Raw genomic sequence first — 18,588 nt, 5'->3', positions numbered from 1 at the left:
GTTGCTTTGAATGGATTGTGCTTTTCTTTGGGGGGAAAAGATACAAAGGGCTTGAATGGTGATAAGATTTGTTGTTTTCTTCCTTAAAAATTTAGGTCAGTTTTCCTGACAGTAAATCTTCCTCAGAGTTACAATTCAAGACACAGTTTCCATAATTAGACCACAGTCTTAACATTTGTCATTCAGAGAAAATCGAGACCGGTTTTGGTTGGTACTGAGTTCTATGATATGTAAGGAATCTTTTTAGTATAATTTTAAAATGCAAGCTTGCAAATTTAGGCTGCATTTATTCAACTAAGGCAAATCTTTAGGTGTTCCAAACAACCACTGGAACAGCACTTCAAAAAATGAAGTCGTGTAAGAAGTGCTGACTATCCACATTTAACTGTCTAATACACTTCCAGTATCTTGAATCACGTAAGACTTTGATGTGGATGTTTTGTCACCCAAACTGACATAACAAATAGGCGTTACAGAACTCTGATCTACTACTTAGTATGCACAGTAAATCATATGTTATAGGCACCATTAAAAGAATGTGAAACCTGTTCACAGAACCAATTGCATGGATTGCTGATTTACCTTTTTAAAAAAGAAGTGTTACATCCATGGCAGAAATGTCACTCAAGTTTACTTTTAATTTTACCTAGTAACAGGGGAGCATTAAGTCGTCATTAATTCACTCAGAGATGAAAATTGATTAAACTGATGTAAATGCAAGTTTTATTGATTTATCCTGTTTGAACTCTGCCTGCTCGCCCCTGGTGGACATTGTCTTAATTTACAGTGAAGTACACACTCAACCTCAGAATAATGAACTGAAAAATAATAACCTCTGTTCATGCCATTTTTTTCTCTTTTGTATAGTGCTTTTAATAGATACTGTGGAAAAATAGTTTTATTGATTTGTTATAGTTCAGATACTACTAACATCAGCATAGAAATTGTTATGAAGTGGTTAAAATATATAGAAACACCCTAAAAATATCTAAAATATAATTAACAAAAATGCAGCTAGGTCTGTGGAGAGTAAATACTGTTAGATAAGTCAGATTTCACTGTCCTTCTGGATCACTCATTTTCTACATAAGTTTAGTTTTCTCCCTGATTCTAATCTGCCATCTGACCAATAAAATCTCAGTTTCTAAAACTCTTAAGACTCTGCAGTGAATACATATCAAAACTTCTAGCAGTTCTGCTTCCTGTATCTCATCCTCCCCTTTCCCTTTCTTATGGATTTGGCTGTGTATTTGCAGGATCTCTTCTGTGATGAGACAGGCTAGTATGTCTTATTTTGCAGTTACTTTTACTGTGTATGATAAATAGCGTGAGTTCTTGTAAAGCCCATGATGCGTAACAGGTTTAGGAAGTAAGATTTTTATACAGAAGTCATAATATTTCGTATGTATTTCATTCAGAGCTTTTCAAGATTTTATACCAGGTTTTGAACTGAGTAATGCAATAGTAGTAGCTAAGCTGTGAGGATTATAATCTTTGTAGTAACTTTTGGTTAAAATAAGGAAAGCTCACTCCCTAAATAATGAAAAACTCCTTCAAAATTAGTACTTCTTTTTATCTTCCCCTCACCCTCTCTGAGAATTTCCAAGTTTCTACAGGGAGTTGCTTTTCATTAACGCAAACCAATATCTGCATTGTCAAAACAAAAGCTCTTGGGTTTTTAGTAGCGTAGTGGATACAGTGTATGTCCCTTTAGCACTTGGTAATCAAACCTGCTTCTCTTCACAGATCAGAGAGCAAGCTCACCAGTACGACATCAAGGACGAAGTGATGACCTTGAGCGGGATGAAAGAAGAGAAGAGCGAAGGGTAGATCGGTCTGATGATAGGAGAGATGAAAGGGCCCGGGAGAGAGAGCGAGAAAGGGAGAGGGACCGAGAGAGGGAAAGAGAAAGAGACCGGGAAAGAGAAAGGGAGAAGGAAAGAGAATTGGAACGAGATCGTGCTCGGGAACGGGAGAGGGAGAGGGAGCGCGATAAAGACAGGGACCGTGAGCGGGACCGAGACAGGGACCATGACAGGGAAAGGGAGCGAGAGAGGGAGAGGGAGAAGGAACGAGAGCGAGAGCGGGAGGAACGAGAAAGAGAGCGAGAGCGAGAAAGAGATCGAGAGCGGGAACGAGAAAGGGAGAGAGGTCGAGACAGGGATAAAGAAAGAGACCGTCAGAGAGACTGGGATGACAAAGAAAAAGGGAGGGAAGACCGCAGAGATAAGAGAGAAGACATCCGAGAAGAAAGAAGTTCAAGAGATGTTCATGAGGAAAGAAAATCCAAGTGAGTGGATCCAAATGTTACTTCAGTTAAAGAAAAGAAGAAAATGAAACAAAAAAGGCAGTCTTTTACTGTTGATTTCAGTAAGTTAGTAAGCAAGGGAGTATCGTAAGGAAGAAGATATCCTGTCTACGCAGAGGCCCTGTCTGGAGCCATGTCTCCTCAGCATCTGTGTGGCACATACTGGTGGCCTCAAAACCAGTTGCTGTGCTGGTGAAGGCAATCCAGTGCTTTGTTAGTGCAGAATTATGGAACTACTCAGGAGCTAACAGTTAAGTCAGACAGTGTCATTTTCCCTTCTAAGTATACTTGTATGGCCTCGCCTTTAATAATGTAGCTGTGTTTGGAAACATAATAGCAGACTGTGGTACCTCTTGAAGCCTGGAAAGTCAGATAGCAGCTAACTAGGTCAGGGTTTGTGACTTTTTCTGTTAAATTTCTGTGAAACATTAAGTGCCCTTTACTAAATTTTCAATACCAGAAGGCTACCAGTGAAGGCATGAACAATATTCTGAGTAAATGTGTGGTGCTTCCTTTAAGTGCTTTTTTTCTTTTTTTTTTCATTTAGTACAATAAAATTCTCATTGTTCCATCAACTAATAGGCAACAAAACAGCATTGCCCTGAATGACTGCTTTGTTTGGAAATAATTAGTAACTTTTATGTGAGAGAGTTGTGGATTCCTATAAATCATCTAGTACAGGCTCTCTCGCATCACATTGCAGGGGGAAGTAAGCAAGCATCTAGGTATGGGTTTAGCTGCCAACTGGGGTCAATTCGCTGCAAGGATCATTGCCACAGGGAAAAATTGATCTTAATAGTCTTTCATTACTTTTTGCTAAAAAGATAGTTGTCTTAAGTGTTTGAGTTTTAGTTTAAGGTATCTTACAGTATGGTCAGAAAACTTGATTGTACTTGCAGTTTTGGAATAATGACTTAGAAAACTACAGAGCTTCCTAATGTCCTTAGGTGCATTGTCTTCTGTAAGAGGTGACTTAAGGGATTGTATTGATGATAAATTCAGATAATGAATGTTTTCTTTAAAGAATCCTAAAGAAATTTGACTGTACGTGTTGCTTCTTCAGGAAGCGTCACAGAAATGAAAGCAGTCCCAGTCCTCGTCAGTCACCCAAACGTCGCCGTGAGCACTCTCCTGATAGTGATGCTTACAACAGTGGAGATGATAAAAGTGAGTAAGAGTGGGCTTTCTCTGCAGCTGGATCCAGCTTACCCTCTGCCTATAGAAAATAACTTGCAATCTTAAATAGAAAAAACATGGGGAAAGCTTTGGTAAATGTCCTCCCCTGCTTTTTATGAGCAACACCGTTTTTCTTAATCTATATGTTTGTCTTTTATCTTCATTTCGTCACTATGTGTTACATCTGCCAGGTGATGATGACTTTCACATCTGTTTTTTTAAGATGCATGTTTACCACAATGGTAGTCTGTTGCTTCTGCAGCAGTAGAAAAACTTAAGAAATTTAACTGAAACAATGGATTAGACATTTTAATTGACACTTTTTGGCGTGCGCAAGATACCAAATGCTCACATGTTCTCCTTCCTAAACAATACAAGTACATCCTTTTTCCCATTTTGCAGATGACAAGCACAGACTTCTGAGCCAGGTTGTGCGGCCACAGGAATCCCGGTCACTGAGCCCCTCTCATGTTACAGAAGAGCGGCAGAGTCGCTGGAAAGAAGAAGAGCGAAAATCAGACAGAAAGGAAAGTTCCCGACGTTACGAAGAACCAGAGTTTAAAGAGAGGATTTCTTCAGCAGATAAGCAAAGAGAGCAACCGGATGCTTCAGAAGGCTCCCGGTCCAGGGTTCAGGAAAATCTTGGACACCGTCCCTCTGAAGAAAGAGATGGTTCTGATAGAATGCATGATGACAGCAAGAAGAAGTCTAAGGTACAGAAAAAGGCCACAAAGAAGAAGAAAGATGATGACAGTGTGGTGGAAAGGTATGCTAATGAGTCAACGGCTGAGGAAAGCCAGGTCTTTTCACCCAAGAAAGGTCAAAAAAAGAAAAACATTGAGAAAAAGCGGAAGAGATCCAAGGGTGATTCTGAAGTTTCTGATGAAGAAATTGTTCCACATCATAAAAAGAAGAAAGGTCCAAGAACCCCCCCTGTAACAAAAGAAGAATTGGTTGAAGCACCACCTGAGAAAGCTGTGGCAGAAGTCCCTCAAAAAAGAGAAGATACAACATTTAGTGACTGGTCAGATGAAGATGTTCCTGAACGCAGTGACATTGTTGTTCCAGAAAGAAGCACTGAGGATTCCCATAGAAAAAGTCACAGGACAAGGGGAGAAAAGGTGGAAGCCCCTCATGTTACTATAGAGGATGGACCACACCGTAAACCCGTGGATCAAAAGCGTAGCAGCAGCCTTGGTAGCAATCGGAGCCATGCCTCAAGCAGACTTAGATCCCCTTCCAATGAATCAGCTCATCGCAGTGGAGATGACCAGACTGGACGGAAGAGGATCCTGCACAGTAGCTCTAGAGACAGAGATAGAGACAGGGACAGAGAAAAGAAAAGCTTAGAAATCACGGGGGAACGGAAATCCAGAATTGATCAGCTGAAACGAGGGGAACCCAGTCGCAGCACATCTTCAGGTAATAAGATACATTTTGGTGAGACTGACCTATCAATTCTGTATAAAAGTGCAAAAGTAATAACAAATCCTAAATCATTCTTGCATGGCTGTATACTCTTTTCATTTGTAATTAGTGTGAAGGGAGAAGGAAGGTGCTCTCTGCCATTCATTGTAAAACCAAGTGAATTAAGACTCTTGCAAGTGTTACCATATTTGAAAAGCTGATCCTTAGTGGGCAGGATTACCACTTTATTTACACCAAAACATTCAGTCAGATTCAGTTCATGCTGTCTGGGGAATGAAGTAATTTGTAGGACAAAAAAGCCTCGTAGAAAAAGAAAATCCTTGTGCTAACAGAACACTGAGGTAGTTTTATCATCTAAATAATGCTCTTAAATTCATTATTAACATTCATTTTGATATGGAAATTCCAAAATATATGCAAAATGAAAACGTTTCCTCTCTGGGAGACAAATCCATTATCTCAGGAGCTATTTTCACTGAGGTAAGTCTGTCCTGGTTCCTGTTAATCATACTTCTAATGCACATGGAAATCATCTTCGTTGTAAATAAAAATATCGAGTGTTGACTTGTTTTATTTGTGTAGTTCCTGGGGAAAAAATGAAAAAAAAAAAAGTAAAATTTTAAATTTAAACAAAGTCAGTAGGAAATGATCTTCTTCCTAAAGCTCTTCAGCCCTCTGTTCTCACAGATGCATGCCTGAAACTATTTTTCTGAATTAATCATTTGGTAGCCAAAGCATTCCTAATTTTTAGAAGACATATTCTGAAAATTTTGCATTTTGAGATTATTCCTTTTTCTTTTTTTTTTCTCCCCTCCCTTGCCTAAATTTCTGAGTTAAAATGATGTACCTTCGGTTTGGCTTCTGTCATAGTAGAAAGTATCCACTAAAAATCTTTTTTGGTAGTGGGATAAATACCTTATGTTTTTAAGTAAGGTTAAAAACTAAAGGCAATCTGAAGGCATTATTAATTTGAAGATGATGCTTTTGAGAAGTACGTTTTCATACCTAAATCTTTACAGTGCTTTGTTCTAGTAAAATAGTAAAATTTACGTGCTGTAGTCATGCATATATTTAAATTATTTCATTCAGATCGTCAAGATTCAAGAAGCCACAGTTCAAGAAGAAGTTCTCCTGAATCAGATCGTCAGGTCCATTCCAGATCTGGGTCCTTTGATAGCAGGGAAAGACTTCAGGAGCGAGATCGACACGAACATGATCGAGAACGCGAGAGAGACAGGAGGGAGGGAAGACAGAGAGACTGGGACCGAGATGTTGACAAAGACTGGCCAAGGAGCAGGGAACGAGAGAGACTCAGAGAACGAGAGAGGGAGAGGGAGAAAAGACGGGAGCTAGACAGAGAGCGAGAGAGACAACTACCTGATACTACTGAAAGAGAGAGAGACAGAACTCTTGACATCTCCTCTCAAAAAGAATCAACAAAACACAGTGAAACAAAGCTGGACAGAGATCATGAAAAGGAATTTGATGGTGTTTGTCGAGATTCAGCGGCTTCAGAGAAGGAAAGAACAGACAAAGATTTAGGACCTTTACAAGGTTTTGAAGATGGAAATGAGGCTGAAAAGGTAGAGAGTTTAGAAGGTGAGATATTCTGGGAAAGAACCTGGACTGACAAATATTTTATTCTTTTTAGCATAGTGCTAACCTGAGCTATATTAGAATCATTTTCTACTCAAAGGCTTATTGTGTCCAGCTTCTCTACTGTGGAAGCAGACACAATAAGAGAGGAAATCTGATTATCGTGTTCTTTAGTGTTAATTGTGTTAGTGTTATTTGTTAATTTTTAAAGAACTCTTGAGGCAAAGAAGCAGAAATGATTTGAGGCATAATTTCACCAAGGTGTAACATTTCTGAATGGGCAGTTTACAGAATCACAGAATCGTCTAGGTTGGAAAAGACCTTGAAGATTATCCAGTCCAACCATTTACTAAATACTGACAGTTCCCAACTACACCATATCCCTCAGTGCTAAGTCGACTCTACTCTTAAACACCTCCAGGGATGGGGACGCCACCACCTCCCTGGGCAACCCATTCCAATGCCTAACAACCCCTTCTGGAAAGAAATGCTTCCTAATATCCAGTCTAAACGTTCCCTGGTGCAATATGAGCCCATTCCCTCTTGTCCTATCGCTTATTACTTGGTTAAAGAGACTCATCCCCAGCTCTCTGCAACCTCCTTTCAGGGAGCTGTAGAGGGCGATTAGGTCTCCCCTCAGCCTCGTCTTCTCCAGACTAAACACCCCCAGTTCCCTCAGCCGCACCTCCTACGACCTGTGCTCCAGACCTTGCACCATCTTTGTTGCCCTTCTCTGGACACGCTCGAGTCATTCAATGTCCTTTTTGTAGTGAGGGGCCCAAAACTGAACACAGGAATCGAGGGGCGGCCTCCCCAGTGCCGAGTACAGGGGTAAGATCCCTTCCCTGTCCCTGCTGGCCACGCTATTGCTGACACAAGCCAGGATGCCATTGGCCTTCTTGGCCACCTGGGCACACTGCTGGCTCCTGTTCAGCCGGCTGTCAATCAACCCCCCCAGGTCCCTCTCTGACTGGCAGCTCTCCAGCCACTCCTCCCCAAGCCTGTAGCGCTGCTGGGGGTTGTTGTGGCCCAAGGGCAGCCCCCGGCATTTGGCCTTATTGAAACTCCTCCAGTTGGCCTCAGCCCATGGCTCCAGCCTGTCCAGGTCTCTCTGCAGAGCCTCCCTACCCTCGAGCAGATCAACACTCCCACCCAGTTTGCTGAAGAGTAACACCAACTTTTGATTGCCTTGTTATATCATTATAAGATCTATTTCTTATTTTAGCAGTGACTGTAAGTGAGTGAAAAAAGATGAGTGTTGACTTGGAACTGTTCTTTGGTGGTTTTTTTTTCTGCAGAGCCCAATTATCATAGAAATGATTATCTGATTAGTAGGTAAAACATACGTATGGCTTGAGATCCAAGAATCCAAAAATGGCTTTCCTGAAGGAATCTTATTAAATGCAGTGTTAATTTGCTGGCCTTAATGGTACTGGGGAAAACGTGTTTAGGATTAGTAAATGAAGTAAGTAGGGGGCAAACACTGACAGACTTAAGAGTTTGTCACATGGATTAGACTGCTTGAGCTTTGCATAGAGAGAGTTTGTGAAGTACTTTTAACTTATGTCAGCAGTGTAAAAGAAGGAAGAGTGTAAATCCAGAGTAACTGGTATACATTACGGTTATGTTCAGTAAACTGGGGTTTTTTGGTGATTGCAGGAATTTTCTTCTCTAAAATCTTCTCAGAGGAAAAAAGGAATTGTAGGATTTGGAATTTTTGGATGTTTGAGATGATAGGGCCTGAAGTCCAGTCTTCAGAAGCAGAGAAACAAGTGAATGAAGCTTTTGTAGTTTTACACAAGATAACAGGACATTGTCTCATTGTATTTGCTTTCTTAATAAGAACTATCTATAGTGTTTGTTGTTAATTTGGGCAGTTAAATCAAATGTTGTCTGGAGAGGATGATGAGGAATATTTATTGCTTGTATCTCCTACCTGATTACTCACGAAGTGGTCATTAGGGTTGACTGGTACAACTGAGAAAATTTCATTTAAGGAGATTATCCGTGGAGTGGAAGCACTTGTCAAAAATAGTATTTTGGAGTGAGTATGTGAAAGTCTGCTTTGTCTTGCTGCAATGGACAAAATTCAGTAATTTTAAAGCAGAATGTGACTTTCTATGTGCAATTTGACTTACTGCGCAAAAAAAATGACAGGTATGTAAAATTCAAACTGCCACATTTTATATGAGAGAAATAACTTCTTTGTTTCCATGGGTTAATATCTGTTTCATGTTGAATATATATGTCCCCAAAAACTAACAGTTTAGCTTGCTGAACCTCTTTGTTTTCAGGCTGCTTAAAGCATGTTTAGAAAGCAATAATGATTGCTTTAAAGCTACAGTATGCTATCTGTCTCTGTAGGAGGAGAAGACGAAGCAAAGATTGATGATGTACAGTCACTGGGATCTGGTGCTGGAGAATATGAACCAATCAGTGATGATGAACTGGATGAAATTCTGGCAGGTGATGCTGAAAAGCGGGAGGATCAACAGGAGGATGAGAAGATGCCTGGTAAAAGTATAGCAAAACCCCTTTATGATTATTTGAATGTTAAGATTAGATTGGTTTGCACGTAATGCTGTTGTGATGTTGACAGTATTTCTGAATTAGGAATGCAGTTTGTATGCTCTTCAGTATTCTTGTATTCTGTAATAGGTAAGCCTGAGAAGTATACAGGTAAGTAAAGAGGACTGGGAGTTGTATTGTGAAGTAATACCTATCTTTTATATCACTAGAAGGGTAAACTTTTTGGTTTTATAAACATGTTTTCATTTATCCCGTTTGGTTTTGATCATTATTTGGAAGTGATATTTTTATGAACAGATTTTATCCGTGCTTGGAAGGCTTCCCAAAAGCACTGGGAAGCATAAACTCTTCTACTTATTGTAAGTTCAGTTGTGTCAGCTGGGCTATATGATCAGTGTTCATATTTTCTGTGATAAACATAGTAGACAAACTCAATTGTATGGTTTTTCAATAAGTAGTATATATCTCCTTTGAAAAAAACCTCAGCATCCGGAGTTGAAATACTGGCTTTTTAAGCATTTAATTTGGATCTGTCATAGCAAGTTTAGTTGTACTGTGACTTTTGTGAATGCATAAGTATGTGTTTAAATGTGCTGGCTAAGCAGGGTCCTAGCAACCTTTCACAATTAGGGGTGGGATTTTTAAAATCCAAGAATCTTAATATTTGTATGCTTGTTTTTCCACCAATCAAAGTGAGTTTTGACATTGTTACCTGAAGTGTCCAAGGATCAGGCTTTGAGAACTGCAGGACACTGTTCATCTAATAAATGTTGCTTTCAGGAGACGGGGATGTACACAGCTTGTGCAATTCACTGTGGTAAGGGATGATGATGTGATAACGCATTCTCTGTCAATGTTTTTGCAGACCCTGTTGATGTTATAGATGTAGATTGGTCCAGTCTTATGCCAAAGCAGCCAAAAGAACCACGTGAGCCTGGGGCTGCGCTCTTAAAATTCACACCAGGTGCCGTTATGTTGAGAGTTGGCATTTCCAAGCGATTGGCAGGACCAGAACTCTTCAGCAAAATTAAAGAGACTTGCCAGAGGGTGTTAGAAAAACCTAAAGGTAATTGTTTATGCAGGGATTAAACTGTCTTGTACTTAGTGAAAGTCCTTATGAAATGTGCATTAGTTCATTATTTTAGGTTTGGAGACCATAGAAATTGTATAATGAATGTTGTGTGAAAATTGCAGGAATGTAATACAGCTGCATGTCAATCAAATCAGTCTTTTAATTCCAGCGGCGGTGAGGAGGTCTTGAATAACAGCCTAAACAAATTTAATGCTAGAGGAATATTCTTTTTGTGGGACCATTCATGCTTTCCTAGCCTAAAGCATGTCAGCAGGTTTTTTGAGAGCTAAATATCTTCTGCAGTGAACCAGCAGTAATATTGCAAGAAAGAAATAAGATTCCTTATTTTCTCTGAAGGTCCTGTGCACATTCTCTCATTTTCCTTCTGAGGATTTTCTTCAGAATGCATAGATAGAAGGTTTTGGGTCAGAATGAAGGAGCTAAGTGGAATTTGTATATTATGTCTCTACTAGAAGTGGGAAATTAAATAATACACAGGTCTGACATTTGGACATGCATGATAGATGGGATGGGCATGAGCTGTACCAGCAGTTCTGTAGCATAAGCAGGGCTTTTGCATGAGAGAGAGTACTGATTTTTCTCTTTGGCATCCCAGGAACCTTTTGAACTGCTTGCAACAACTTGCATGATAGAATTGGTTTTTTAGGACTAAACTTCTGGTTTTTTCTGTAAGATCTCTATGCAAATGATTCTAGATCTAAATGTGAGAAGATCATGATTTATAAACAATAGTATCTGCAGAACCCCTGCTTTGAGGGAATAGCAGGTTTTTCCAATTTGTCTTTTTTCCTTTTACTCTGTAAATTCTTGTTCTTAATTTGAGACAATACTTTTTAATTCTTTGCAACATTTTTCTTTATGTAGTGGTCTTAACCTCGCAGTCTCAAATAAGTGGAGGAAAAAAAAAAAAAAACAAACAAACAAAAATGTGCTTTTCCCAGCCCTGTTAATCTCCATGAATGTCACTGCTTGGTTGAGCGCTTTAAACGGTGTAACTGTTAATCACGGGCTGTTGCTACTGCTTATATGCTTATACTTTTTTTTTAAAGTCAATGCAAACCTTTTAAATGCATCATAGATAGTATAATTTGAGGTATGTAGTTGGTACTAGTAAGTACTGTAAATGTCCCACTGCAATATTTGCAGTTCTTTCTATTCAGTATTAGTATTCTAGTTTAAAAAAAAAAATCTCAGCTCTTATGCTTAAGACTTCATAAAACCAATGTAATTGATTCAATATTGAATCTTCCTGAGTTTGCAAAATGTCTGATGTAGTAAAGTTATGAACCATGTCTCTCCCCCTGTGAGCTTTGAGTTTGCTGTATACTTCAGTGCTTCTTATCAGGGAATCCTTGCCACAGGAACTGCAGGGCAGAATCACTCCACCTGGCTATTTAAAACGATACTTGAAATAACCTCAGCAGTCCTTTCATGCTTCTCTAGAAATAAACAGCAATTCTATACTGATAATAGGAGGCTCTCCAGCACTGCCTCTGGACTGTCTTAAGTGTACTCAGATTCAGCAGAACTTTGCTCTGGAGAGGAAGGGGGATTGAAGTGCATCTGTTGATTTCCCTTTGGTGTGTGCAGTCTCACACACTTCAGAGTTGCTGCATGTGATACTGCCAGTATCCTTTCAAATGCATGCATTGCCTCTGTAATCTGCTAGATGAAGGTTCCTTGTATTGTGATCGCACAGCCACAATACCTATATCCTAAACAAAGGCACAAATATGGTGCCCTGAAAAGTGAAAGAGTTTGTAACGCAAACCGAATATCTAGCTCAGTGAAAATGTGGTGTTTTCGCTTTGGACTACTTCATGGTGGTGTAATTTGTTTCCCTCTTTTATTCCTGAGTTTGGTGTTACCTTCTTGTTGTGGATGAAAAGTTTCTGGTAATACACTGAAATGCAGGAAAAAAGGGAAAGTGATAGCTTGTTTCAGGGATTTTTTTTTTTATTATTATTTTTATTTGGAAACAAATCTATAGTATGTGATGGAATTGAGATTTGTAGCTGACTTACCCTCTATCTATTATATGCAGCTGTTTCCTCTAAGGATATGGACATGCTTGCTTGCCAGATATGCTCAGTATCTGGCACCTCAGCAGACCCTCCAAGCTGTTAGTGTTACCTCTGAAGTGGCCTTTTTGTGTCTTGTCACATATTTGTGTTGGTGATTGTTCACTGAGGTTGTCTTGGTGACTTCAGTGCAGTTTTCTTTAACCTGCCCTTGATTTCATGTAATTTTTTTGTTTCTTTTCACCTTGTTTAAAAACTAGTCTTACTCAGCTTCATCCATATTCTCTGAGTGGTTTAATAATGCATCTTTGTTCTCTCCTGCATGCATGCTGCCAAACTGGTGTAGCAGTCTGCTTTTAGCTGCTACATTTTCCCCAGGTTTGCCTCTGTCTCTAGTGAGGTGTCAGCTGCTCTGCTAAACACCCAATGTTTAACTATATAGGGGTGGCTGGACTGGACTCAGCTACGTAGCTTACCTTTTTTTTCTTATTTCATAATCTTCCTATTTATTATAAAAGGGTTATGAATCCATGAGTTGCAGTCCATCCATGTGCACTCTTTTTGTCTTTGTCTGCATTTCATAGAAGCAGAAGAAGATTCACCCCAGTATCCATCTTTTGTTAAAGTATTCTAGTTGCACACTGTTTCTTCTGATAAAAGTGTTACAAGACTAGTCCTGCCACTTAGAGTACTATTAACAAATGCTTTATATGAGCCGGCAGGAGGGATGTAGTTCATTAGCATCTGACTTGTTCTCCAGGTTCATCCACCATGGATGAAAGAATTATTCTATATAGTTGTATTTCCCTGCATAGCTATACAAACCCTGTGTTGACACAGTTCTCTGATGTCTTGCAGAGAAATGAAACTTAGACCACTTTCTGATTAACACTACTAGTAAACACCTTTTGTCACACATGTCTGATGATAAATGATAACCCCTCTTCTGTCCCAGAGCTCTCACTTGATTTTTAGGCTGCTTGGTGATTGCTGTTTCAGCACTGCTTTCTAGTGCTGAAGCTACATACAAGGGTAACCATCCTTTCCTTTAAATGGTGAAGGATTTATTCGATTTTTTTGTTTTATAAACTGCAATATCTTTTTTTTTTTTTCCGAGCCTTGAAATTGTTTAGAAGGCAGAAATATAAATAGTAAACCTTTAAGGAATTTCATGTTACTATATATTGCTGTTCAAAAATACCATGTATATGTTGATCTCTGCAAATATCAATTCTTTCTAGATGCAGAAAACCTTTTTGAACATGAACTGGGAGCCTTGAACATGGCTGCGCTGCTACGAAAAGAAGAGAGAGCAGGTCTTCTCAGTAATCTGGGTCCTTGCTGTAAAGCTCTGTGCTTTCGAAGGGATTCTGCAATTCGTAAGCAGCTAATGAAGAATGAAAAGGTAAGTAGTTTGTTTACAGTGCTTGGTCAAAATGTAGAAATACAGATACCACTATTCAAAGCATTTCCCTAGAGAGATGATTTTTGTATTTGTTGTTCTGAAGTAGACCTAGTCCTTTAAATAACGGAGAGCAGATATTTATTTAAAGCAGTTGTAGGGTGTTTATTTTTTACTTAGGATGAGAGATTAAGATTGAGACTAGAGGTAAATGCTGTTTCTCATTTTGGATTCTAAGTTCTGGAGATACATTTTCTGTATTTAGGGAATACATAATAAAAATAATTGGTTAAAATACAATTTCAAAGACAATTGTTGAATAGTTTTCCTGCTTGAGATTCCATATACTTTTATAAAAATGCCAAGATTCTGTTCTTCCAAGTTAAAATTCAAAGAAAAAAATACTTCTGCCATTTTTTGCACTACAGTAGATTTTATGATCTTGCATGCTAACAGAAAAATCGTTAATTCTCAAAGTCTTTTCCAGAGAGTATGTATGATTAAACCTCTAATTATTAAGAGTACTTGAGTTTAATTTCTCAGCTTGGGTATTAGAAGCCACTGTTTTCTGTTCTTTCTTTTTTTTATTTTTCATTTTTAATTTCAACAGGGTGCAACGAAACAAACTTACACAAATTCTGCAGCAATGGACAGCGACTTGTTACGGTTGAGTCTACGGTTATTCAAACGAAAGACTGTATGCCAAGTTCCTGGGCAGGAAAAGACAGAAGACAGTAAAATTCCACAACCAGCTATCCAGCAAGAAGTGTGTGTGTCTTGAGCAAATGACTGTGGTGGCACTTCCTATTTGATTTCCCACTACCAATGTTGGTATTGATGTTTAGAACTGGTTGGTTGGAAAGCAGCTGTAGAAGATGAAAGAAAATACTCTGTTTGTACACAGATAAGAGTTACTGGGTTTGAATGTGAATAAAAGGGGTAAAAAAGAAAGACTTCTGTGTGAAGTTCTCTGCAAGTTTTATAATATTGAATCTTACACTGTAACATAAACCTGTTTTATGGTGCATCAAGTGTAATAATGTGAAAATGTCTGGTTTTAGCAGTTTATAACACCACCTGATATTAAAGTGAAGAAAACGGTCTGCGTATCTTTTTCCTCATTATGAATGGGTTTTTCTACCACCACTCTGGTGCCTCAGTATGTGTCTAGAATTTCTTAAATAGCTTTCTTCGTGGGAGTCTGTCTACCTCCACTTTCCAATTCCGCTTCTTTATCACAGCAGCCTCTGTTGTGGATCTGGATTTGGACAAAACTCTAGCTCTTTTCCATCTTTAATGTAGGTTTCTGATAATTTGTGGCCACAAAAATCTAGACTTGTCACTTAAGGCTCCCCTTCTTGTTGATGAAAAGAAGTAAAATCTTCCAGGAAATTATTTATGACCGGTTTTGATGCCTATATTTATGAAACGAACAGCATTTTGGAAATGCCTGCTGCTTACAAAGGAGGACTAGTGCATATATTTTACATTCTGTTAGGTGTCAGGGATCAATCCCATGCAGCAACCTGAGGATATTTCACACTTGAGGTTCAGGAGTTTTCAGGTGTTAGAAGTAAAAGCAGTGAGCAGTGATGTTCTGCTGGGTGTTAGGGATTTCAAGGGCCTGTTTAGAGACTTGTCAAGCCTGGGCTTAATTTTGTAAGAATTGTTTTCAGTTTGAGGAGGTAATATCTTGTCTTGGGATCTTTGGATTATACCAGTCAGGTATGTCTGGGTAGTCTGTGGAGGCCTCCATGTAAAACTGAGACTTCTAAAACTTCAGATTGAGTCTCTATATATACCTCTCTACTTTTCCTACATTTAAACCTGAATTGTTGCTTTGAATTCTGTTCATAAAGGGTGGGAAAGAAATCTAGTTTAACCTTGATACTGGCTTGCTGCAAAGCAACTTGTCATCATTCTCATTCAGGTTCGAAGTGAATTATGCACCACTAAATTTTTTGACCGTTGGTTTAGTTTAATAACCTTTTTCTCTGCTTGGAACCAGCACACTGAGGTGGGATGTTGACGGTGCAGTTTAACAGCAGGGCTGTCTCACATCTCTTGTGATTACTGACAGTTGTATTGGCTTCAGGCAAAGGCCTCAATATGAATAGCAATTCAGTTCAAATACAAAGCTTTCTTGCCATAATGCTTTCCTAAAATGCTTAGTGCATAAGCATTCAGTAAAATGTTCTTATGCTACGTTTAAAGAGTTGTTAAAATGTGAGAGGGTTTTATTTATATTTTTGTAAGTGCCCACACACTAGTTTATATGTACTTGTATCAAATATAAATGACATGAGAAATTTTTACCATTTGTTTTGATTCTTACTAAACTGTGCTCCAGGCAAAACTTTATCTTCCTAAGTTTTTCACCTGTTGAACATTTTTAAGGGACTTGGTGACTATTTTTTTTAATGTCATTGGTGATTTTATATATGCTTATTAAAAAAAATAGTGTCTTTTAAATACACTATACTTCAACCTGAGCAAGAGTTAACAAACCTGTTCTATTCAGCATTTAAATGCATTCTCAACTATTTTATAGCTACAATAATGCTGCCTTTAAACTGAAAGTATTAGATCATTGCTTCCAATTATGTTAAAGCCTATTTTAATCTCCATCTCTAAAAGACATAAAAATGTTTGATAGCTAGAAACAGCCTTGTCTGAGACTGCAGTACACAAAATAGATTCACTGCGAGGCATTTAATTACACTGTGCTTACTTTAAACATTCTTCCTGTAAAACAGTCAAGGTGTGTATATGCACTTAGTTTGCAGAAGAATATTTCACATCCTAGAAAATGAAAAGTAGGCTTGATGGGCTACTATGAGTTTCTCGTGAAGTGATAGTGTCCCACTGAAGGTCAAAGCCAGTTCTGACCTGTACCATCATTTGTTGGAATTATTAAAAAAAGGTGCTGAAATTGCCTCTTATGCACCTTTGTTTTGATTTGATTTGCAGCACTTATGAGTGCAGAAGTACGTTACGGTACTGGCAGAAAACACACCTGTTCCTGTGGGAAGCACTGAGATCTTTTGTCAAGCATTCCCCTCTCACCTGGCAGGAGTTAGTGCACAGGTTAGTGCCCTGCAAGTTTGTGGATGAGTATTTTAGTCTACATCATTTTAACAGAAGGTAGTGTTTAGTTTGCAGGGAATGCAAGTTACAAAACTGTCATCAGGTAATTTTACAATAACTTAAAGGGAGATTTGCCCACGTCCCGATTTCAGAAAAAGGCATGAAACTGGTCTGAATCAGAGAACTTGCTTTAGGACCCTCCATCCCCTTCCCATTGGTGGTCAATCACTCTTCTGATGGGTTGTGCCTGCCCTTTTAGCCTCCTCCATCTCTTCCTTTCTCCCCATTTCTGTCCTAGCTTGGTTTTGTGTGGAGAAAAAATTTTCATCTTGCAAGTCTTCAGCAGGGTACGCGGGAGCCTGTAATATTTCAGGCAGTGGTGTGTGGACAGGGCTGAACATGTGCCTCAGATGCCCTAGTGTGCTCCAGCTCCAAGTCTGAAAATGTGGAGAAGCATCTATCCCTACTGTTTTCTCCTTTTGAGCTGTGACAGCAACTTTAAAGTCATCCCTGTACCAAAGTAGAGATGTCAGCCCTTTCTGCTGCTAAGCCCATGCTGTGCCTAGTTGGATGATAAATTAGTTTTAAGCATTCCCGAGGTGCAGTCTGGAACGTGGAGCTGCAGAAGAACAAGCTGCCACGTGTGCCGGTAAGATGAGGAAGGCGAAATGCTATGCCCAGCTCTCGCAGCCATAACGGATTCACAGGCAGAACAGATTTTTAGAGCCTCGAGACACAAATGGGACTGACCTTAGCTTGGGTTATGGTCATGTTCATTATCTCAAATAGTACTTTCAGGCTATTACCGCTTCAGCTAGTGGAGTGAGATACAGATTTTGACAGTGGGCCATCTGCACAGTGTACTCAAAAGACAGAGTTCAGACAATTTTGCTAAATTAAGGCTTTTGTTTGAATTGCCTTGTCACGGTTGTGTTCTCCCTTTTCTGCCATAGGGATGCCCTTCAGCAGGCAGCAGGCTGACTGGAGCTGCTCTGCCTGTATGAGGCAGGGCATAGCATGTGTGTTCAATTCAAACAGTTTCTACCAGCTTAAGAAGTTCAAGAACATTTGTTTTGCAGTAACAGCCAAAGTCTGGTTTTCAAACAGTCTTCATACAGAACGGTTGTTTCTACTGTACAGGTCTTTGCCTTAATGCTAAGGGGAAGCCCAGGGAGGTGGTACCAAATGCTTGTTGGTACACATGGTGTATAGTAAGTAAGGTTTTGTAGGCAGGGTGGGCATCCAAGCGGTTTTGGATGCAATTTCAGGACATAGCTTGAGAATGGCAAATGTACTCTTAAAACAATAATAAAAAAGCTACAAACGAAGCCCTTGGGTTTAACTCAGAAGTAAAGCAATGTGACTGAGCATCAAGATGCAAGGGGTTTCTTAAACAAAACTGACCTAAGAATCTGGAAACCTGTCCCATCAAAATCAATAAAGGAGTCCAAACATGTGGGAGAGGCAAAGGCTAAAATAATATTCATAAACCAAATAGCTAAACTTTTTTTTGGAAGAAGACAGTGTTTTTATAACGAACAGCCAGTATCTTTGCCTCTGCCCTATCAGTAGGGACCAACAGATGGAAGATAAGTGTATCCTGGGGAAGTTTAATTTCTTGGTATCAGCTTTCACTGCCAGGGATGCACCTACCACGAGCTTGATTTTTCCTTATTAATGAAGTTAAGGTATTATCTTTAAAGCCTGAAGTGTCCAAAGAGGTGCTAGAACAAACTGCTGTGGCACAAAGCAATGTGCTGCCTTATTTTAAGTGTATGTTCATGTATGAAAGGGTTGTGTTGGTTTCAAGTATGCAGTTCCTAAACAAGAGGGGTAATTGAAGTAACAGGTATTGGATGGGGATTTTAAGAAAGCTTGCAGCCTAGGGGGAAATGGAAAATGCTCTTTCTCATCTACTTCATGATCAAATTTGTTGTTTGAACATATT

The 18,588-nt window shown here is 39.2% G+C and overlaps 1 protein-coding gene across 7 annotated transcripts in view; it reads left to right on the top strand.

The window, feature by feature from the left end:
* Positions 1-15,788, top strand: part of ZC3H13 (zinc finger CCCH-type containing 13) — a 49,534-nt gene extending 33,746 nt beyond the window's left edge. For 4 of the 7 annotated variants that reach the window (XM_074912840.1, XM_074912836.1, XM_074912837.1 and 1 more), the window contains 8 exons: positions 1,747-2,290; positions 3,372-3,475; positions 3,887-4,906; positions 6,002-6,511; positions 8,873-9,028; positions 9,903-10,103; positions 13,393-13,556; positions 14,164-15,786. In XM_074912840.1, the coding sequence (XP_074768941.1) occupies positions 1,747-2,290; positions 3,372-3,475; positions 3,887-4,906; positions 6,002-6,511; positions 8,873-9,028; positions 9,903-10,103; positions 13,393-13,556; positions 14,164-14,334 (2,870 nt within the window). In that variant the 3' untranslated portion in view covers positions 14,335-15,786. Of the gene's footprint in view, positions 1-1,746; positions 2,291-3,371; positions 3,476-3,886; positions 4,907-6,001; positions 6,512-8,872; positions 9,029-9,902; positions 10,104-13,392; positions 13,557-14,163 lie in introns of all 7 variants that reach the window. The other 3 variants (XM_074912838.1, XM_074912834.1, XM_074912835.1) reach the window with 2 other exon arrangements.
* The last annotated feature ends 2,800 nt before the right edge of the window (positions 15,789-18,588 follow it).

The sequence above is a fragment of the Athene noctua genome, chromosome 1 (genome assembly GCF_965140245.1).
Source record: "Athene noctua chromosome 1, bAthNoc1.hap1.1, whole genome shotgun sequence".
Lineage (NCBI taxonomy): Eukaryota > Metazoa > Chordata > Aves > Strigiformes > Strigidae > Athene > Athene noctua.
This window is presented reverse-complemented; position numbering and strand designations above follow the sequence as displayed.